This window comes from Lissotriton helveticus, chromosome 12 (genome assembly GCF_964261635.1).
Source record: "Lissotriton helveticus chromosome 12, aLisHel1.1, whole genome shotgun sequence".
Classification (NCBI taxonomy): Eukaryota; Metazoa; Chordata; class Amphibia; order Caudata; family Salamandridae; genus Lissotriton; species Lissotriton helveticus.
In genome coordinates, this window is record NC_136073.1 from 45,904,446 (window position 1) to 45,927,608 (window position 23,163).

At 51.6% G+C, this 23,163-nt stretch overlaps 1 protein-coding gene across 1 annotated transcript in view; it reads right to left on the bottom strand.

Annotated features, from left to right (window-relative positions):
- ELP5 (elongator acetyltransferase complex subunit 5) overlaps nucleotides 1–23,163 on the bottom strand; it is a 69,890-nt gene that overhangs the window by 5,247 nt on the left and 41,480 nt on the right. The window contains exons 6-7 of the mRNA XM_078669569.1: nucleotides 21,304–21,396; nucleotides 15,946–16,046 (exon numbers count right to left, since the gene is read on the bottom strand). Coding sequence (XP_078525695.1) covers nucleotides 15,946–16,046; nucleotides 21,304–21,396 — 194 coding nt within the window. The remainder of the gene's footprint in view (nucleotides 1–15,945; nucleotides 16,047–21,303; nucleotides 21,397–23,163) is intronic.

Here is a 23,163-nt window from a genome sequence, read left to right on the forward strand (position 1 = left end):
GCTGTAAGGAGGAATACTGTCCCTTTGCTGTTTTGGCCTGCAGTGGCTGCTTCTGTCTTGCAGAGACTAAAATGACTGGACTTTTGCTTTGGTATCCTGCTTGAGAAGATTCTCTGGTGTGCACTTACCCTCTGTTAAGAAGTCTCAAGGCCATCAAAGACTTCATCTTCAGCCCCCCTGAACTCCTCTCCTAGGAGTTCTGACCTGCCAAGTGGTGCCAATTCCAGTTATGGGACCTTGGAGGTGGTTTGGCTGCATCACCCATCCAGCGCCTATTTTTCCCACCACATGCTTGCCATGAAGTCAAAAAACCAATGCATCGCCTAAGGGCGGCTGAAAAATCGACACAGCGCCGGTTCATGGCCGGAAGAACCGCTGCCGTCCGAGTCCAGAGCACCATGTCGTCGACATCCGAGACTCTGCTCCGACTCCGACACAAGGCCATGTTGTGCGGCTGAAGGAATCGACGCATCACTGTTCCATGGCTGGAAGAATTGACGCAGCATCTGTTTTGATGTCACCACATCGCCCCCTGGCGCGTCTGAATTTTCGCGCATTGCACCTGTGCGCCAAGTTTCCATTGCTTCGCATGGCAGAAAGGATCCACTTTCCGATTTCAACGCATCGCTTCTCCTCGCAGTAAGGAATCAACGCAACATTTCTGCGTGCAGCAGAACTGACGCCTCCATTACCCTAGAACTCAAGAATTAACGCATCGCTGTGTTTTACAACGCTTCTCTACTTTGCTGCTGTTTTTCATCTAGGATTTTGACGCAAAGGTAGTTTGTGCTAGAATCAACGCATCCATAGTGTTCTATGGCCAGAATTACTTAAACCTTTAAAAAGTGATATCCTGAGTTCTGTATGTTGGATTGTTGTTGTTTTAGTCTTGATTGGTTTAGATAACGATTGTTTATTTTTCGAAACTGGTGTGGTGTCCATTTGTAGGGTTTTCACTGTGTTACTATGTGTTTATGTACAAATGCATTACACATTGTCTCTGAGATAAGCCTGACTGCTTGTGCCAATCTACCAAGGGGGTGAGCAAGGGTTATCTTGAGTCTAACTCCCTGACTAGAAGGGAGAGTCTCTACTTGGACAGGGTGCATACCACTGCCAATAAGAGATCCTCTTTTCTAACAGAGGACATGTACTCATGGCCAGAAGTTCAAGGTACCACACTCTCCTCGCCCTGTACAGAGCCACTAGGATGATGTGGGTCTGGTCTTTCTTTACTTTTGTCAGCACCCTGAGCAGGATGACAGTCGGAGAGTAGATTATCAGAAAAAGCAACCATGCTGATGTACCAATGGAAATCCATTTAAGGACCATCTCGTTTATAATGCAGGTTTTGAGTGTATGCCTGATCTAAATATATATATATATATATATTTATAAGTTTGTGACCCATCCAGTGAGTATTGTTCTTACTTGTGTTCGTATTGTTTAATCTTTGCTTCAAGTAACTTTCTCTTAACGTCGATATACCAATGCCTTCTTATTTTTAAAAACCCTTCAGTTTAAAGTGTTTATATAGTCAACTTCCCCTTCCACCCTATTTTCTCTGGCAATATTTTGTCAGGTTTGTTCACCAGTCCAGTTGCTGGTGGGAAACTGTCCTTTGTCTTTCTTCTGTGCAATGTAGGTATGTAGTCCTTTTCTCAGAGCATGTTGATCTATTTGTATTGCCGATTTGCCCATGCGCAGCAAAGGCCCACTCATTTACCACCAACAGTTGGAATGTCGCGTGGTACCTTTCAATGTTTGGCAGTGTGATGCCCCCATAATATATGCTCCTCTATAGAGCTGATATTGTAATCCTGGAGTACCGATTTAACAAGCTTGTTTGTGTTCTTAAAGAAATGTTCCTGGGTGATGTGGTGAATTTTGAATTTTATATATCAATCATGGGCGCCTTCTCCGTTGAGAGATTTCTATACACAAGCTCGGAAGGACGGTCTCAAAGTTATAGTCGCACAATGTTTTGGAGTCTGTCATTTTCTCTTTAGTTCTCATCAGCCATGGAAGCTCCTCAGTGGAGGGGCCTAACACAAGGGGGAGTAAGAGGGATTTTGCCTGTTTAAAGTAGAATCCAAAGTATCAACCATAAGTTTCAAAAAGGCTTTTCACTCTTAACAATGACCTGGCAGGTTTGCGAGGTACATCAGAATGTCATCTGCATGAAGCGATATTCGCTTATCCACCAGTTCAACCCCTGAATCATCTCTGCCAGAGGCTCTAATGCAAGTGCAAACAACAGTGTAGACAAGGGTCATCCCTGTCCAGGCCCTCTATTTACTATGAACACTCTGGATTGCCATTTACTCTTATTGTAGCCAATGTGGAGTTGCACAGAAGTTTGATCCATGATATTTTATATGGTCCAAATCTAATTTTTCCTCATTACTAGAAACATCAAGGTCCACTCAAGTGAATCAAATGCTTTGTTAGCATCTAATGACATTATCACTGCTGGCTCTGTCACTTTCCCCGCATAGGCACGGTTGTTATGGAGCCTCGTGTACAACTGAATCTGGTTGATACACCATTTGGACCTTAGTTTTTGACAAAATTAGAGCACAGGGTTGCCCTCTGGTGAAGGGCAGTGTACATTATTTAGCGAGAGCACCACCACACATCGTTTAGCCTCCTGTGACTGCATTCAAGGGTGATATGAGTATTGCTGGACCACTTAACTTGTTAGTCGGACTCTAGAAAGGTAGCGGTCTCCTTTTTCCTCGTACTGAGAGGAGCCTGTGTAGACTGTGGACTGTCTTTTAGTCACTAGTGCAGAGGAGGTGGCTCCACTCTTGCACAATCATCTAAGCTTTTCAAATCCATCAGGTCCACTGGGTTATGTTACTGGTATCGTGTACCGCACAGAATTGTCGAATTATGTGGCCTTTTACTGCTTTATGTAGACCTCGGTCAGAGGCTGTGATTCATCCAGCAGAGGTTTCCTACTCAGGGAATGTTTTTGACTGAATCTCATTTTGGGTGGGTAGGACATTTTGACTGTGTGGGTTATGCCTATAGAAGTGTCCTTTAAGGGGGTGGGGTCTTTTTACCTTTCAACCTAAGCCGTGTGTTGTGGTTAGTTTGGGTCTTGCATCCCTTACACCTAGCCAGTGTCAGCCAATGTTAGCATGATGCATGTTTGGTTTAGGTGGACCTCCTGCAGCGAGCCTAATAGGGATTGTGCTGCATTCTTCTAAAATTGCTGTGTGTCGCTAGAGCAAGTTATTGTAATGTGGTGACAACAATAATGGTTCCAGTTCAGGAGGCAAGGATCCTAACAAGTGGGTTGGTGTCTTGATTTTGCTCCAGCAGATTATAATGTGGTTGGTACTCTATCCTTTGCCCCCAGTAGCCCTCTTTAAGCAGTTTATGATTTACCACTACCCAATGACGTGCAAGCAACCCTAAATCCTGTCTAGAATAGTTGGTATTTTATGGTTTTTATAGATTCTGCATCATAATTTCCAGGTTTGTAGATATAGTTCATAGGTTTGTCATTCTGAAGTATAAGTGGTCAGATGTAGGACAGTGAAACAACAGGCTATGAACAAGAGGTGCTAAAGGATTCCACTCCAGCTTCATATTCCAGCAATTTGGAACTGCATGATTTGTAAATTGGTCACTTAATAGTTGAGGATTTATTAGATTAAGGAGATTATATATAGTTATATATAATTAGCAAGTAATAGTGTTGTATAGGGTAGTAGGAGAATGCAGCATCTGTCAATGTGGAATGTGTTGAGGGGCCTTCATAGTCGTGTGTGTTGGGGAATGGCTGGATATGGCATTTACTTGGTTGTATGTTTGATGAAGAGAGCTGTGTTCCGATATGTTGTTCTTGGAAGAGTGCAACGTTTTGGCTTTCAAAAGGGTCCAGTTTTGTGATATTTCTGTACCTCTGTCATGTTTACTTTTTTTTGAGTGCGTAGTTGGTGCAGGGTGGGTAAACTCCAGAGTGGGCGTGGTGTGTATTATAGAGGAAAGCAAGACGTAATATGAAGAGCCCTGTGGTGTTGGTGTTTTTGTTGACTGTGGTGTATGCCAATGGGAAGAATGGAGGCATTAGAGCTGGTAGGTACAAGGTGGATGAGAGAGGTTCCTGGTGATGTGCTGGGCTCGAACGGTATGTTGTGGGCTGCATTGCTCTAGGATGTATTGTGGTGTAGTGTGATGCTGTGGAGGGGGTTGGGCTCAGGTAGGTAGCTAGTAGGAGGGGATGACTGAGTGCGAGTGGTGTTCTGGAATGCAGGTGGGATGTTAGTGAAAAGTTTGAAAGCGGAGGCAGGGCATGGGGGTAGATTGTTCATATGGTAGCAAGAGGGTTGTATGTTCAGGAGATGTAAAAATGGAGGATGCCATACTAGTCATGTAAAGAAGAGAGGGGGGGGGCTGATGATGGAAGCTGGATGGAGAAGGGGAAGTGCTGAGAAGGAGGGAGGGAGAAGAAGAGGTTCAGTCTTTTTAGGGGATTGAGTGCAGGAAAAATTATACTGAGGAAGAGGGCTGTGGAGGGGTGGTGGAGGCGGCTTGGGGGCGAGTGAATGGGAGAAGGGACAGAGGGTGGGAGAGGTGTGGGGCTGTTTAGGGCAGAAGAGAGGATGGCTGATAATGGAAAAAGGAAAGGCCTGCTTCTGCCCCAGTGGTGTCTCTTAAGGGTGTGAAGGGAAAGCTGAGCAGGAGGCTACTCAAAGGTGAGGGGGGGTGTGTGTACAGAGGTGCCTGGATACAAGCTCTGCGATGTATGAGTTAAGGCTTCCCAGCTGGATAACTGCAGCTCTATGGCCAGGTCCTCACCGGAAAGGGAGCAGCGGCGTAGAAAAACAAACGATGGGCGAGGATGGTTGTGCAAACATTGCAGTTCTGTTGCAAGAAGGTTAACAGTTTGTACTACTTGGGAGGCATTTACGTGCAACGTTTGTACAGCAGAGAAGGCTCAAAATACAGGAAACTGATTACGAGTGCTAAGCAGATATACCCGGTGTTAGAACCGGGAGTCTCTGGTTGGCAAAGGTAAGTACCTTGGCCCAAGTCGGGACCCCTAGCTCCGGTCAGGGCGACGGAATAACCCTCTGAGATAACCCCTGCTCACCCTCTAGGTAGCATGGCGCGAGCAGTCTAGGCTAAACTCGGAGACAATGTGGATAACATTTGCACTTAACACAACAGCAATTCCCAATCCACCACAAACTGAGACCACACAGGTAAGTATATATAAAATATAACTTTATCTAGTTTCAGCATGTAAATGAAGCAGTTGCATGATAATCACTTCTTTAGAACAGATAGCACTTCTAACTTAAAGGTTGCACGTTAAACACTTCATTTAGAACAAGGTTGCACTTAATTCTTAGTAGGTCTTGTAAATAGGCAGTTCTCAGCATAAAAATAAAAATAGTCTCTAGTCTCTCAAATCAGCACTTAAAAGAATATGGCCACTGATTTATACTGTGATGCTCCCAGCATGCGCAAAGAAAACAAGGCCCACGTGTACTTATATCCGTGGGCTTCATGCGCTGTTGCAACTCCCTCGCGAGGCCCAGGGACTCTTTCTCGTCCCCGGGGCAGCCTCGCGTCTTCCTGAGATACAGGCGCACCACTGCGCACCAACCGTGCAGACTGCACGCGTCCCCGCCCCGGCCGGTCCCCTTTCCTCTCCCGCCCGCTCTCGACAATCCAACGAGCGGCGGGGGAGGCGGTGAAGCTCACCTGATGGAGGGACGGCGGGCCAGGGGTGCGGGACGCTTCCAGGTCCCTCGGCGGGGTCGGAGCTCTTCCCCGGTCCCGGCGGTGATTCTGGGCAATCCTTCGGCACCTCCCGCAGCTTCAGCGGAGGCAGCCAATCCGGTCGCGGCCCTCAGTCGAGCCCCTCTGAGCGCGAGGCCGCCAACCAATGGCAGCGCGGCCTCGCCGATGACGCTCCGCAGGCTCAGCCAATCACGGCACACCACAGCTGATGACGCTGCCCTGCGCGGGCCAATCCCGTCGCGGCGTTAGTGAGGGGGCTCGGCTCCCTCAGCCAATGGGGTCGCGGCGGCTTCGTTCTTCGCCGCGGCCGCTCCTGGTCACGAACAGCAACTTCCAGGGGTGATCCTGGCCCCGGGCTGCGACGGTGATTTGGCGGCAAAGGGTTTTAAAGGGCGCTGGTCAGAACTAGACCCCCCTCTCGACCTTGCCACCACCTGGGAGCAGATTTCACGAGGGGAGGCTCCACAAGCCTCCAACCCTCACGATTAATGTGCCGATGAGCACACCGATCTCCTCCTCAAGCTCCGCAGTCCAGCACCACGCGTCCCGGGTCCCAACAGCACGATTTTGCAGCTGTTTCCTGGGATAGCTTTAGGAACCTTTAGCCCTGGGTTCCCAGCAGGAGGCCAGCTCTTCTCAGGCCCTTGGAGATTCAGTTGTAGACACAGCACACAGCAGAGTCTTGGCAGTTTCAAGTAGGCAGGGTCACAGCACACAGCAAAGTCCCTTTCTTCTCCTTAGCTTCCAGGTGGACAGCAGAACAAGTCAGCCCTTAGAGCACACAGCAAGGCAGTCTTCCTTCAGTTCTCTAGCTGTCCTCCTTCCAGCGAGGGTTCCTTCTTGCTTGCAGAATTTCAGAATCTCCTCCTCTGCAGACAGGGGTCCTTTCCTTATACCCCCCAATGTCTTTGAAGTTCTTTGTGCATGGAGGCCCTGGGTCCAGTCTAAACCAGTTCTGGGGGTTGCGGAGCACTGAGGTGTCTCTGGCTTTCTTCTTCCTGTCAGCTTCAGGGCCAGTGGGGTCAGTTGACCACCAGGAGAGAGCGAATGTGGGGGAGGTAGGCAGGCACAGCCCAGCACTTATCTGGCATTCCTTCATACCTCCTCCCAAGCAGGCAGATGTGCCCTTTCATCCCCGGGATGGCTCCGACCCTCTCCTCTGGGGCTCTGCAGCCCCTTCCTGTCACATCCAGACCAGGCAGACATTCCACAAACCCAGGCACACAGAAAGGTTTAGACAAGAGAACAGCCACTTTCTAAAAGTGCTATTCTCCAACACAGGATTTAAAAACACCCTTCACTAAAAGATGTGTCATTAAATTCTGAGTCCAGGGATATCTTTCACTTATGTCCCATCTTGTTCCTATGGGGAGATAGGCTGGTATCACATGGGCCTAGCCCCCCCTCCATGTTACTCTATGGAGCAAGATAGCCTTACAGCGGTGAGCACACAAAATGGCTGTAGCCCACTACCAGAGCATAGTACCTGCACTAGCACATGCTCTACCTTATCCATACACTGCACCCTGCCCAGGGGGGTACCTTGAGCCTTCCATAGGGGTGACTGATGTGCACAGACAGGGAAGGATTAGGCCTAGCCAGTGGGGACACTGGCCAGGCTGACATGGCAGTCACTGACTGCACACAGGCCCTGCGCTGGCAGGCCTGAGTCACCTTTTAAAAGCTACTCATGTGGGTGGCGCAATCTGCGCTGCAGGCCCACTAGTAGCATTTGTCATCACCAGCCCTGGCACACACAGTGCCCTCTACTAGGGACTTCGTGGTGATACAAATATGCCAATTAGGTATACTCAATCAATATCACAATTTACAGAAGGAGCACTTACACTCTGACACTGATCAGCAGTGGCAGAGTGTCCAAAACATCTAAATCAGCAAAAACGAAATCCAGCACAGCATCAAAACACATGAGTCAGAGGCAAAAAGATGGGGGAAGAACCACGCCAAAAGGTGTCAGGTCTAACACGTGTCCCCTCCAGCTGAAAGTGGGGAGAACTACCCAACCTCTTGGGAGTCCTCATCACTAAGGCGGAAGAATCTGGACAGACCGTCAGCGTTGGCGTGTTCTGTACCAGGGCGGTGCTCCACCGTAAAATCCATCCCCTGTAGGGAAATGGACCACCTCAACAATTTTGGATTCTCACCCCTCATCTGCATTAACCATCTGAGGGGCCTGTGGTCGGTCTGAACGCGGAAGTGAGTCCCAAACAGGTAGGGCCTCAGCTTCTTCAGAGCCCAGACCACAGCGAAAGCTTCTCTTTCAATGGCACTCCATTTCTGTTCCCTGGGGATTAGCCTCCGGCTAATGAAAGCCACAGGTTGGTCTCCTCCCTCGTCATTGATCTGTGAGAGCACGGCTCCCACGCCTTGCTCTGAAGCGTCAGTTTGCACAATGAACTCACTTGAAAAGTCAGGTGCCTTAAGCACCGGTGCTGGGCACATGGCAGTTTTGAGGGTGTCAAAAGCAGTTTGACAGGCCTCAGTCCAATTCACTTTCCTGGGGTGATTCCTAGATGTCAGCTCTGTCAAAGGGGCCACAATGGTGCCATAGCCTTTGACAAACCGTCTGTAATACCCGGTGAGACCTAGAAAGGCTCTCACCTCAGTCTGGGTCTTGGGGGGTTCCCAAGCCAGAATGGTATCAATTTTTGCCTGTAGGGGCGCCACCTTGCCGCTCCCCACCTGGTGTCCCAAGTACACCACAGATCCCTGCCCTATCTGGCATTTACTGGCCTTGATAGTGAGGCCTGCCCTTTGCAGAGCCTTCAACACTTCAGTGAGGTGTTGCAGGTGTTCCTCCCAAGTGGAGCTGAACACCGCAATGTCATCCAGGTAGGCTGCGCTGAATTGCTCCAGCCCTGCCAGTACCTGGTTGACTAATCTCTGAAATGTGGCGGGGGCATTTTTCAACCCAAAGGGCATGACACGAAACTGGAAGTGTCCTTCTGGCGTTGAAAATGCTGACCTCTCCTTTGCCCCGTCAGTTAAGGCAATCTGCCAGTACCCTGAAGTCAAATCAAAAGTACTCAGGTACTGGGCAGCTCCCAACCGATCCACCAACTCATCAGCTCTGGGGATGGGGTGTGCGTCAGTCTTCGTGACCGCATTGAGCCCACGGTAGTCCACACAGAACCGAAGTTCTGGGGGGCCACCGGGGGTAGCAGCTTTCTTAGGCACTAAGACCACTGGGCTAGCCCAGGGGCTGCTGGAGGGCTCAATAACCCCAAGCGCCAACATCTTGGAAACTTCCTCCTTGATGCTAGCTCTGACCTTGTCAGCCACCCTGTAAAACTTCTGTTTCACAGGCATGCTGTCTCCAGTGTCCACGTCGTGGACGCACCACTTGGTGACACCTGGGGTCAGGGAGAACAGTGGGGCGAACTGACCCAAGACTTGGCGACAGTCCTCCTGCTGTTCTGGGGTCAGGGTGGGGGAGAGGACCACACCATCCACTGACCCATCTTGCTCCTTGACTGCCAGGAGGTCAGGGAGAGGATCACTATCCTCCTCCCCTCCAACATCTGTAGCCATGAGCATAGTCACTTCAGTTCTCTCAAAGTGGGGTTTGAGGCGGTTCACATGTAGCACTCTCAGGGGCTGCCTGGGAGTCTTCAGGTTAACCAAATAGGTAACCTCGCTCTTGCGCTCCACCACCTCATATGGGCCAGACCACTTGTCACGGAGCGCACAAGGCTCCACTGGTGCCATCACCCACACCTTCTGACCAGGTTGGAACTCAACCAGAGAAGTGTTCTGGTCATACCACCTCTTCATTTCCTCCTGGCTAGCCTCCAGGTTCTCTTGAGCGAGCTTCCTGAAGCGCTTGGTCTGGTTGCGAATGGCCAGCACATAGCTGAACACATCCTGAGGGGTTTTCCCACGGGATTTCTCCCACCCCTCCTTCACCAGAGCCAGAGGTCCTCTGACAGGGTGGCCATACAGCAACTCAAAGGGACTGAACCCTAATGATTTCTGAGGCACCTCCCTGTAGGCAAACAACAGGCATGGCAACAAGACATCCCATTTCCGCCTCATGGGCTCTTCCAGGCCCATAATCATGCCCTTCAATGTGCGGTTGAATCTCTCAACCAAACCATTTCCTTGAGGGTGGTAAGGAGTGGTGAATTTGTAAGTCACCCCACACTCACTCCACAGGGACTTCATATATTTAGAAATGAAGTTTGTCCCGCGGTCCGAAACGACCTCCTTCGGAAATCCCACCCGGGAAAAGATCCCCATCAGGGCACGGCCCACCACTGGGGCGGTGACGGTCCTGAGCGGAAGGGCTTCCGGGTACCGAGTGGCATGGTCCACCAAGACCAGGATAAACCTGTTGCCTAGGGCTGTCTTGGGATCCAGGGGCCCCACGATGTCAATGCCCACCCGCTCAAACGGGGTGCTCACCACGGGAAAGGGTTGGAGGGGTGCCACGCGCTTCCCTCCACTCTTGCCACTGGCCTGACAAGTCTGACAAGACTTACAAAAGGCAGAGACGTGCGTCTTCATCTGGGGCCAGTAGAAATGGGTGACAAGCCTGTGATAGGTCTTGTCTTGCCCCAGATGTCCAGCGAGAGGCACGTCATGAGCCAGACCCAGTAGGAAGTTCCTGAAGCGCTCCGGTACCACCAGCACACGGGCTGCGCCGGGCTCAGCGAACTTAGGCTCACTATAAAGTAAGTCATCCTCCCAATAGATCAAATGCTCCTTGGACCCCAGGCCTGCGGCCTGGTCGGCAGCCTGCTGCCGCACACCAATGAGAGAAGGGCACTCCTTCTGAGCCTGGCAGAATTCCTCCCTGGAGGGACCACCCTCTTGCTGCCACTGGGACAGCTCAGGCAATTCCCCTAGTTCGGCCACCTGCTCCCCTGTAGGTTCCAGGGCATCCCCTTCCGGGTCTGCCTCCTCCTGGACCGTGGGAACAGTGGGGGCTGGTTTCCCGCGCCCTCTACCCCTTCCTCTCTTGGCAGGTCCCTGGGCCATTTTTCCAGGCTCCAGCTCTGTTAGACCGCCCTCTCTTGCTGTCATTGCACGGGTGGACACACAGATCCACGCAGGCAAACCCAACATCTCCAAGTGAGTCCTGTGCTCCACCTCTTTCCAGGGGGAGCTCTCCAGGTCATTACCTAATAGACAATCTACAGGCAAGGCATCACTTACTACAATCTCCAAAATACCGGAGACTCCTCCCCATTCAAATGGAACTTTCGCCAGCCTGCAGTAGCGCACTGAACTGTCAGCTGCCACCACAGGCCGGAGTACCTGGGGAACAATTTGCTCTTCAGACACCCACTGACACCTAACAGATGTCACGCTGGCCCCTGTGTCTCTCAGAGCCTCCACCACCTGTCCATTGATGGTTACCTTCTGCCCGTATTTCTTAGTGTTTTGGGGCAGCAAGGTTTCCTGGGCCATCTCTCGGTCTCCTAGAGAGACAAGGGTCATCAATGCTAACCCCTCCTCCCCACTAGAAATCAAATCCCCTCCCAAAGCTACACTGGCTATCGCCGGAGCTGGAGCTGGAGCACCAGTGGGTGCAGATTTCTTCTTTGGACAGTTTGGAGCAATGTGCCCCACCTCCCTACATGCATAGCAAGTGAGGGTCTTCTTGTCCTGCGGGCCCTTATGGGGCCAGGACTTCTTAGACTTGGGGGGTTGAGACACCTTCTCTTGGGAACTACTTTGGGGCCCTTTAGAAGACTCCTTTTGATTACCCGTGTCCCCCCCACTCTTCTGCTGGGGACCCTGTCCACCTTTGGCGGGGGTACTTACCACCCCCTTGTGGACCCTGGTGCTAGTCCACCGGTCCGCCTCTTTAGCAAGCTCACTGGGATCAGTTAACTTACTATCCAAAAGATGCTGGCGCAGCTCTGGGACACACAAACTACTTAAGTGCTCCCTACTAATCAAGTGACACAACCCCACATAATCAGTAACTTTGCTGCCCTTCATCCAACCTTCCAGTGCACGCGTGTACATACTCACACACTCCACCCAAGTACTTGAATCAAGCTTCTTGAAGTTCCTAAACTTCTGGCGGTACTGTTCAGCAGTGAGCCCATACCTGAGGCACAAAGCCTCCTTCATGGCGGAGTAGGACAAAGCATCCTTTGCTTCTAAGGGTGCCAAAACATCCCTCCCAGAGGCCTCAAAATGCTTCCACAATCCTGCTCCCCAATTCTTCTCAGGCACCTCATTCATCTTTAAGGCAAGTTCATACGCTCTGAACCACGCATAAATATCCTCACCCCTCTGATAATTCTGTACCAGATCCTTTGGTATGTATACCTTACCCGCCTGTACTGGTTGTGCGCTGCCACCATTAGAACTGGACCCCCTCTCTTTATATTTGAAATCCAATTCCTTCATGCTCCTCTCATGAGCCAATTGGAGCTTCTTTTCCTCCAAAGCGAGAGCATGCCTCCTCTCTTGTGCCGCCCTCTCCTGCGCCTCTTTCTCAACTTCTAGGCGCAGTCTCTTCTCGTCGGCTTCCGCTTTGAGCTTCAAAAGCTCAATCTCATGGGCCCTAGCTCTCTGATTCTCCTCCAACTCCTCTGGAGAAATAATCCTACTGGAGTGGGTGCTGCCGGCCCTAGACGCTGGCTTCGCCACTGGCAATTCACTGGGCAAAAACCCAATCTCCTGTGCGCCACCCTCTTCAATAGTAGCTTCTGGGACACCATGTTTGGCCTCCCACCAGGCCCTCAGAGCTGTCCGTAGCTCTTCCTTATTTGCGCCGCCCCTTACTGGGCATTCAAGCTGTCTGCAGAATTTTCTCAGTTGCTCCTTGTTATAGGTGAGCAACTCCTGGCTTTCAAATTCCACTTCCCCTTCTGCATTCATGCTTTGCGCGGTCTGAGACATGTTACCTCCTACCCTTTTTCAACTAAAAAGGTTTCACCAAAAAGAAAAAATCCTGCGCAACCTGTTCCGCTAAACTAGACTAGTGATGTACAAGAAATCACTGCCGGTCAAGTGCAATTATTAGTTCAAAATCCGCACCGCGAGCCACCAATGTTAGAACCGGGAGTCTCTGGTTGGCAAAGGTAAGTACCTTGGCCCAAGTCGGGACCCCTAGCTCCGGTCAGGGCGACGGAATAACCCTCTGAGATAACCACTGCTCACCCTCTAGGTAGCATGGCGCGAGCAGTCTAGGCTAAACTCGGAGACAATGTGGATAACATTTGCACTTAACACAACAGCAATTCCCAATCCACCACAAACTGAGACCACACAGGTAAGTATATATAAAATATAACTTTATCTAGTTTCAGCATGTAAATGAAGCAGTTGCATGATAATCACTTCTTTAGAACAGATAGCACTTCTAACTTAAAGGTTGCACGTTAAACACTTCATTTAGAACAAGGTTGCACTTAATTCTTAGTAGGTCTTGTAAATAGGCAGTTCTCAGCATAAAAATAAAAATAGTCTCTAGTCTCTCAAATCAGCACTTAAAAGAATATGGCCACTCATTTATACTGTGATGCTCCCAGCATGCGCAAAGAAAACAAGGCCCACGTGTACTTATATCCGTGGGCTTCATGCGCTGTTGCAACTCCCTCGCGAGGCCCAGGGACTCTTTCTCGTCCCCGGGGCAGCCTCGCGTCTTCCTGAGATACAGGCGCACCACTGCGCACCAACCGTGCAGACTGCACGCGTCCCCGCCCCGGCCGGTCCCCTTTCCTCTCCCGCCCGCTCTCGACAATCCAACGAGCGGCGGGGGAGGCGGTGAAGCTCACCTGATGGAGGGACGGCGGGCCAGGGGTGCGGGACGCTTCCAGGTCCCTCGGCGGGGTCGGAGCTCTTCCCCGGTCCCGGCGGTGATTCTGGGCAATCCTTCGGCACCTCCCGCAGCTTCAGCGGAGGCAGCCAATCCGGTCGCGGCCCTCAGTCGAGCCCCTCTGAGCGCGAGGCCGCCAACCAATGGCAGCGCGGCCTCGCCGATGACGCTCCGCAGGCTCAGCCAATCACGGCACACCACAGCTGATGACGCTGCGCTGCGCGGGCCAATCCCGTCGCGGCGTTAGTGAGGGGGCTCGGCTCCCTCAGCCAATGGGGTCGCGGCGGCTTCGTTCTTCGCCGCGGCCGCTCCTGGTCACGAACAGCAACTTCCAGGGGTGATCCTGGCCCCGGGCTGCGACGGTGATTTGGCGGCAAAGGGTTTTAAAGGGCGCTGGTCAGAACTAGACCCCCCTCTCGACCTTGCCACCACCTGGGAGCAGATTTCACGAGGGGAGGCTCCACAAGCCTCCAACCCTCACGATTAATGTGCCGATGAGCACACCGATCTCCTCCTCACGCTCCGCAGTCCAGCACCACGCGTCCCGGGTCCCAACAGCACGATTTTGCAGCTGTTTCCTGGGATAGCTTTAGGAACCTTTAGCCCTGGGTTCCCAGCAGGAGGCCAGCTCTTCTCAGGCCCTTGGAGATTCAGTTGTAGACACAGCACACAGCAGAGTCTTGGCAGTTTCAAGTAGGCAGGGTCACAGCACACAGCAAAGTCCCTTTCTTCTCCTTAGCTTCCAGGTGGACAGCAGAACAAGTCAGCCCTTAGAGCACACAGCAAGGCAGTCTTCCTTCAGTTCTCTAGCTGTCCTCCTTCCAGCGAGGGTTCCTTCTTGCTTGCAGAATTTCAGAATCTCCTCCTCTGCAGACAGGGGTCCTTTCCTTATACCCCCCAATGTCTTTGAAGTTCTTTGTGCATGGAGGCCCTGGGTCCAGTCTAAACCAGTTCTGGGGGTTGCGGAGCACTGAGGTGTCTCTGGCTTTCTTCTTCCTGTCAGCTTCAGGGCCAGTGGGGTCAGTTGACCACCAGGAGAGAGCGAATGTGGGGGAGGTAGGCAGGCACAGCCCAGCACTTATCTGGCATTCCTTCATACCTCCTCCCAAGCAGGCAGATGTGCCCTTTCATCCCCGGGATGGCTCCGACCCTCTCCTCTGGGGCTCTGCAGCCCCTTCCTGTCACATCCAGACCAGGCAGACATTCCACAAACCCAGGCACACAGAAAGGTTTAGACAAGAGAACAGCCACTTTCTAAAAGTGCTATTCTCCAACACAGGATTTAAAAACACCCTTCACTAAAAGATGTGTCATTAAATTCTGAGTCCAGGGATATCTTTCACTTATGTCCCATCTTGTTCCTATGGGGAGATAGGCTGGTATCACATGGGCCTAGCCCCCCCCTCCATGTTACTCTATGGAGCAAGATAGCCTTACAGCGGTGAGCACACAAAATGGCTGTAGCCCACTACCAGAGCATAGTACCTGCACTAGCACATGCTCTACCTTATCCATACACTGCACCCTGCCCAGGGGGGTACCTTGAGCCTTCCATAGGGGTGACTGATGTGCACAGACAGGGAAGGATTAGGCCTAGCCAGTGGGGACACTGGCCAGGCTGACATGGCAGTCACTGACTGCACACAGGCCCTGCGCTGGCAGGCCTGAGTCACCTTTTAAAAGCTACTCATGTGGGTGGCGCAATCTGCGCTGCAGGCCCACTAGTAGCATTTGTCATCACCAGCCCTGGCACACACAGTGCCCTCTACTAGGGACTTCGTGGTGATACAAATATGCCAATTAGGTATACTCAATCAATATCACAATTTACAGAAGGAGCACTTACACTCTGACACTGATCAGCAGTGGCAGAGTGTCCAAAACATCTAAATCAGCAAAAACGAAATCCAGCACAGCATCAAAACACATGAGTCAGAGGCAAAAAGATGGGGGAAGAACCACGCCAAAAGGTGTCAGGTCTAACACCCGGTGAGTGTAACAGGGACCGAGGCCCTTGTGGAGAAGTGTGGCTCACTGATTAGAGGAGGCAGACCTGGAAGCAGACGTCAGCCCAGGACCAGGGTTCAATTCCCGGCTCGGCGGGGTCTTGAGTCCTAAAATGTGAATGGACTCGACAATTCTCTCTCCGGTGCCTACTCGATTCACGGGTTCACACTCTGCGACTCTGGGCAATAGCTTGCTTAATCTCCACAACTGCCCCTCGCGGCGGGATGCCTGGCTTTCACCTTGCGGATACCCTGCCGGGGTTATCTCACAGGGGAATACCAGGACGGGTTCCCTAAGCAAGCGCTTAGAAACCGCTTGGTGATTTGCGCTATATAAATTCCTGTACATTTACATTTACAAAGCGTCACACTTACTTCTCTGCGCTGAAGATGTACGGCAGTGACAGGTTTTCCTTGGCCTGGCGTTCCGAGTCTGACAAGTTGAGGTTAAAAGTCAGGTTGGCTGCTGGGTCCACCTGTGAGAAAAAGTAAGAGTAAGAGATAGTGGGATACCATAAGGAATATCTTGAGGTGAGGCAATGGAAGAATGCAGAGAGATGGGGGGCTGCAGGGCGCAGTTCGATGCTTGGCATACGGCCAGGATCTTTTAATCATGCTCTGACACATCTCTTTAAATCAGACTCAACCCCAGACTGGAACCAGCAGCCTAAGTCAAGGCACATCTGCACAGCCCACACAGAGGTGCAAGGCCAACCAGAGGTAAAATACTGTGTGCCTGGATCAATCCCATGAGGTGCTAGAAATGACAAGTTCTGTATTTCTGAGGCCATAGAGTCCTCCACCTAACAACTGTGTATCTGTGCCAGTTACCAAAGCCACGTGGACCTAGAGGTACCAAGCTCTGTTCGGAGACATACAGTATTACAGCTAACAGCAGTGCCAGTTCCCAAAGCTATGCAGCGCTAAAAGGTACCAGGCTCGGTGTCTGAGACCTTACAGTCCTACAGCTAACAATTCTGTGTCTGTACCAGTTCCATAGTCATGCAGCGCTAGCGGTACCAGGTTCGGTCTCTTGAGACCATACAGTCCTACAACTATGTGTCTGTACCAGTTCCCAAAGCTATGCAGCCCCCCGGCTCCGGTGGCAGGGGTCTGCCCAGCACCATGTGATTCTGGGCAATAGCGCGCTTAATCTTTCCGACGGCCCCCAGCGCCTTGACAACTTCGGGTAATTGTTCGCGCTTTACAAATACTGGACATTTACATTTAAAGGTGCCAGGCTCTGTCTCTAAGACCATACAGTTCTACAGCTAACAACTGTGTGTGCACCAGTTCCCAAAGCTATGCAGCCATAGAGGTACCAGGCTGTGCATTTATGAGCCTGTGGAGTGATCTCAGTCAAGCCTATAGGTGAAAGGCTCTGAGACATTCCAGCTCTGTTTCTGTACAAGTCCTTAGGCCATTCATTTAGGGAGCAACCCATATCCAATTCACCCACCGAGATGAAAAGCGGTCTGTGCTAGTTGCAAGCCCTTGTAGCCCTAGAAAGGACATAATCTGCATCTCAGAATCAATCCCAGGACAATCGCTGCACTAGAAGTGAAACGCTCTGTATCCCTGGGCCAGTCCCAAGCTCATGCAGCTCTACAACTGAGGTCCTGTATATCTCTGAGCCCTTGCAGCCCTGGGGGTGAAAGGATCTGAGCAATCCCGAGCTTATCAAGGCACAGAGGGGGTAGGTTCTGCATCTCAGTGCCAAATCCCTGAGTTCATGCTGCCCTGATGATGCCATGCCCTACATCCCTGTGCTAATGACCCGAGCCCGGGCTTCCTTATCAGTGCCAGGCTCTACACAAGAGTTAGAAGACTTGGTCTGCTTCTACCAGTTCACTCCCCCCTACACCCCAAGCCCATGCAGCGATGGAGAAGACAAATCCTGCATTCCTGAGCTAATACCCTGAGCCCATCTACCACCAAAGTTGGGCCGATCCCATGAGCATTTCCAGTCCGCGATGCCCGATATGCTCTATTCTTGTGCCAATCCGCCCAGTCTGATCCAGGCTCATGGGGTGATATGCTCTGTATTCCATGGCCGAACACCATTGTCATTTCCAGGGCAAACTGTTACACTCTCTGCATTCTTGTGACAATTTTCTGAGCCAGTCCATCTATAAAGGTGGAAGCTATGCACCACTGTGTCAATCGCCTGAGCCCTGCAGATGAAGGGGGCTCCTGCTCTCTGTGCCAATTTTGAGCTTAATACTGTATTAAAGGCGACAGGTTTGATATCCTTGTAGCAATTCTATGAGGGGAAATGTCCGAGATCCCTGCAACAATCTCCTCAGCACATACACTCAGATGTAACAGATTCCGAAGACCTGTGCCTGACCCAAACCCCCACAATTAAGTCACAACTCTGTGCCAGTCCCATCCCTGGAGCCCAGGCACAACCCTAGAATTCATCCACTCTCCTCCTGTGCCAATCCCCTCCCTCAATCTCATCCACACTCAAGAGGTGATCCACTCCCGTGCCACTCCCACCCCAGGAACTCAGCAAACACTTTAGAGGTAATCCAATTTTGTGCCATTTTCACGAGGGGAACCCGCTCACAACTCTAGAGGTAATTCACTCCATTTGTGTGCCAATACCACCATGGGAAATCAACCATAACTCCGGAGGTAATTCACTCTACTTGTGTGCCAATACCACCATGGGAAATCAACCATAACCCCGGAGGTAATCCACTCTACTTGTGTGCCAATACCACCATGGGAAATCAACCATAACTCCGGAGGTAATTCACTCTACTTGTGTGCCAATACCACCATGGGAAATCAACCATAACTCCGGAGGTAATTCACTCCACTTGTGTGCCAATACCACCATGGGAAATCAACCATAACCCCGGAGGTAATTCACTCTACTTGTGTGCCAATACCACCATGGGAAATCAACCATAACCCCGGAGGTAATTCACTCTACTTGTGTGCCAATACCACCATGAGAAATCAACCATAACCCCGGAGGTAATTCACTCTACTTGTGTGCCAATAGCACCATGGGAAATCAACCATAACTCCGGAGGTAGTTCACTCCACTTGTGTGCCAATACCACCATGGGAAATCAACCATAACTCCGGAGGTAATTCACTCTACTTGTGTGCCAATACCACCATGGGAAATCAACCATAACCCCGGAGGTAATTCACTCTACTTGTGTGCCAATACCACCATGGGAAATCAACCATAACTCCGGAGGTAGTTCACTCCACTTATGTGCCAATACCACCATGGGAAATCAACCATAACTCCGGAGGTAATTCACTCCACTTGTGTGCCAATACCACGATGGGAAATCAACCATAACCCCGGAGGTAATTCACTCTACTTGTGTGCCAATACCACCATGGGAAATCAACCATAACCCCGGAGGTAATTCACTCTACTTGTGTGCCAATACCACCATGGGAAATCAACCATAACCCCGGAGGTAATTCACTCTACTTGTGTGCCAATACCACCATGGGAAATCAACCATAACTCCGGAGGTAGTTCACTCCACTTGTGTGCCAATACCACCATGGGAAATCAACCATAACCCCGGAGGTAATTCACTCCACTTGTGTGCCAATACCACCATGGGAAATCAACCATAACCCCGGAGGTAATTCACTCTACTTGTGTGCCAATACCACCATGGGAAATCAACCATAACTCCGGAGGTAATTCACTCTACTTGTGTGCCAATACCACCATGGGAAATCAACCATAACCCCGGAGGTAATTCACTCTACTTGTGTGCCAATACCACCATGGGAAATCAACCATAACCCCGGCCATAATTCACTCTACTTGTGTGCCAATACCACCATGGGAAATCAACCATAACTCCGGAGGTAATTCACTCTACTTGTGTGCCAATACCACCATGGGAAATCAACCATAACCCCAGAGGTAATTCACTCTACTTGTGTGCCAATACCACCATGGGAAATCAACCATAACCCCGGAGGTAATTCACTCCACTTGTGTGCCAATACCACCATGGGAAATCAACCATAACCCCGGAGGTAATTCACTCTACTTGTGTGCCAATACCACCATGGGAAATCAACCATAACCCCGGAGGTAATTCACTCCACTTGTGTGCCAATACCACCATGGGAAATCAACCATAACCCCGGAGGTAATTCACTCTACTTGTGTGCCAATACCACCATGGGAAATCAACCATAACTCCGGAGGTAATTCACTCTACTTGTGTGCCAATACCACCATGGGAAATCAACCATAACTCCGGAGGTAATTCACTCTACTTGTGTGCCAATACCACCATGGGAAATCAACCATAACTCCGGAGGTAATTCACTCCACTTGTGTGCCAATACCACCATGGGAAATCAACCATAACTCCGGAGGTAATTCACTCTACTTGTGTGCCAATACCACCATGGGAAATCAACCATAACTCCGGAGGTAATTCACTCCACTTGTGTGCCAATACCACCATGGGAAATCAACCATAACCCCGGAGGTAATTCACTCTACTTGTGTGCCAATACCACCATGGGAAATCAACCATAACTCCGGAGGTAATTCACTCTACTTGTGTGCCAATACCACCATGGGAAATCAACCATAACCCCGGAGGTAATTCACTCTACTTGTGTGCCAATACCACCATGGGAAATCAACCATAACTCCGGAGGTAATTCACTCTACTTGTGTGCCAATACCACCATGGGAAATCAACCATAACCCCAGAGGTAATTCACTCTACTTGTGTGCCAATCCCATTCCTGGAGCTCAACCACAACCCTAGAGGTAATTCACTCTCCTCCCGATTTGATTTGTATATTTATATAGCTCGCTAATACCTAGGGCGTCTAGGCGCTGACACCAGCGAATACGATACGGTTACCATCGAAGCTGTACACGAATATGTTAGTTCGAGAAGAGCCAGGTTTTTAGAGATTTCCTGAAGGATAACAGCAAACGGCTGTTCTTTATACAGGCTGGAAGCGAGTTCCACATTTTAACCGTCCCTAAAAAAGGTTCTTCCGCCCCATCGCCTTTGTTGAACCTGGGAGTTGAAGTCTGCTATGTGCAGATCTCAGATTTCTAGAAGGCACATATCAGTTCAGATGTTTCTTCAGAAATTGAGGGCCTGCACCGTGCAATGCCTTAAAAGCTAGGCATTGGGATTTAAATGTGATCCTCTTATCCACTGGAAGCCAGTGCAGGGTTCTCAGAGAGTGGGAGACTGGCTGGGACCTGGGGATATCTAGCAGTAGTCTAGCTGCCCCATTTTGGAGCTGCTGTACCCTCTGTAGGGAATGCGTTTGGATGCTCATGTATAAAGCATTACAGTAGTCCAATCTAGACAGGGCTAATGTTTTTTTCAAGTGTTTTCAGGGAATCGGGCGGAATGAAAGGCCAGATTTTCCTGATCATTTTTAAGATTAAAAAAATGGTTGAAGTGAGTGTACTGATTTGATATTTGAATGTCAGTTTATTATCAATAATGAACCCTAGGTTTTTCAACCTTCTGCAATGTGCAAATTCCATCCCTGGAGTGCAGCCACAACTGTCAAGGTAATTCACTCACTGCCTGTGCCAATCCAAACCTGGAGCTCAGCCACAACCCTAGAGGCAATCCACTATACTCCGGTGCCAATCCACTCCTAGCATTGACAGGATGTGACGTCCTGTGGCACTCAGACCCTTGTTCTCTTTCACAGATTCTCCTTCACATGCATTTAGTGCCATACCCTGGAGTCAGAGTCTACTGCTACCGCTGATTTGGGTGTCGATGAGTGCTCGGTTTTCAGGGTGAATCCCTCTAAGACGGCAAATGAGAGATCCTAGAAGAAAGAGAATGAAAGAAAAATATGAGTGCATCATCTTTAGGTAGATTGTCAGTATTCTCAGCTGCCATACTCTCCATCAAATGCCCATGCAATTCATCCACGTAAACTATTCCCTTAAGTCGCCAATACTATAGGTTGTTTCACATGTCAGGCAGCAGTCCAAGCCCGAGCCGGCAGGTGCTACTGCAGGAGCAGGCCAAGCCCGAGCTGGCAGGAGCCACTCTAGGAGCTGGCCAAGCCCGAGCCGGCAGTAGCCACTCTAGGAGCAGGCCAAGCCTGAACCGGCAGGTGCTACTGCAGGAGCAGGCCAAGCCCGAGCCGGCTGGAGCCACTCTAGGAGCAGGCCAAGCCCGAGCTGGCAGGAGCCACTCTAGGAGCTGGCCAAGCCCGAGCCGGCAGTAGCCACTCTAGGAGCAGGCCAAGCCTGAACCGGCAGGTGCTACTGCAGGAGCAGGCCAAGCCCGAGCCGGCTGGAGCCACTCTAGGAGCAGGCCAAGCCCGAGCCGGCTGGAGCCACTCTAGGAGCAGGCCAAGCCCGAGCTGGCAGGAGCCACTCTAGGAGCAGGCCAAGCCCGAGCCGGCAGTAGCCACTCTAGGAGCAGGCCAAGCCTGAACCGGCAGGTGCTACTGCAGGAGCAGGCCAAGCCCGAGCCGGCAGGAGCCACTCTAGGAGCAGGCCAAGCCCGAACCGGCAGGTGCTACTGCAGGAACAGGCCAAGCCCGAGCCAGCAGGAGCCACTCTAGGAGCAGGCCAAGCCCGAGCTGGCAGGAGCCACTCTAGGAGCTGGCCAAGCCCGAGCCGGCAGTAGCCACTCTAGGAGCAGGCCAAGCCTGAACCGGCAGGTGCTACTGCAGGAGCAGGCCAAGCCCGAGCCGGCTGGAGCCACTCTAGGAGCAGGCCAAGCCCGAGCCGGCTGGAGCCACTCTAGGAGCAGGCCAAGCCCGAGCTGGCAGGAGCCACTCTAGGAGCAGGCCAAGCCCGAGCCGGCAGTAGCCACTCTAGGCGCAGGCCAAGCCTGAACCGGCAGGTGCTACTGCAGGAGCAGGCCAAGCCCGAGCCGGCTGGAGCCACTCTAGGAGCAGGCCAAGCCCGAGCTGGCAGGAGCCACTCTAGGAGCTGGCCAAGCCCGAGCCGGCAGGAGCCACTCTAGGAGCAGGCCAAGCCCGAGCCGGCAGGTGCTACTGTAGGAGCAGGCCAAGCCCAAGCCGGCAGAAGTCACAGTAGGAGCAGGCCAAGCCCGAGCCGGCAGAAGTCACAGTAGGAGCAGGCCAAGCCCGAGCCGGCAGAAGTCACAGTAGGAGCAGGCCAAGCCGCAGCCGGCAGAAGTCACAGTAGGAGCAGGCCAAGCCGCAGCCGGCAGGTGCTACTGTAGGAGCAGGCCAAGCCCGAGCCGGCAGTAGCCACTCTAGGCGCAGGCCAAGCCTGAACCGGCAGGTGCTACTGCAGGAGCAGGCCAAGCCCGAGCCGGCTGGAGCCACTCTAGGAGCAGGCCAAGCCCGAGCTGGCAGGAGCCACTCTAGGAGCTGGCCAAGCCCGAGCCGGCAGGAGCCACTCTAGGAGCAGGCCAAGCCCGAACCGGCAGGTGCTACTGCAGGAACAGGCCAAGCCCGAGCCAGCAGGAGCCACTCTAGGAGCAGGCCAAGCCCGAGCCGGCAGGTGCTACTGTAGGAGCAGGCCAAGCCCGAGCCGGCAGAAGTCACAGTAGGAGCAGGCCAAGCCCGAGCCGGCAGAAGTCACAGTAGGAGCAGGCCAAGCCCAAG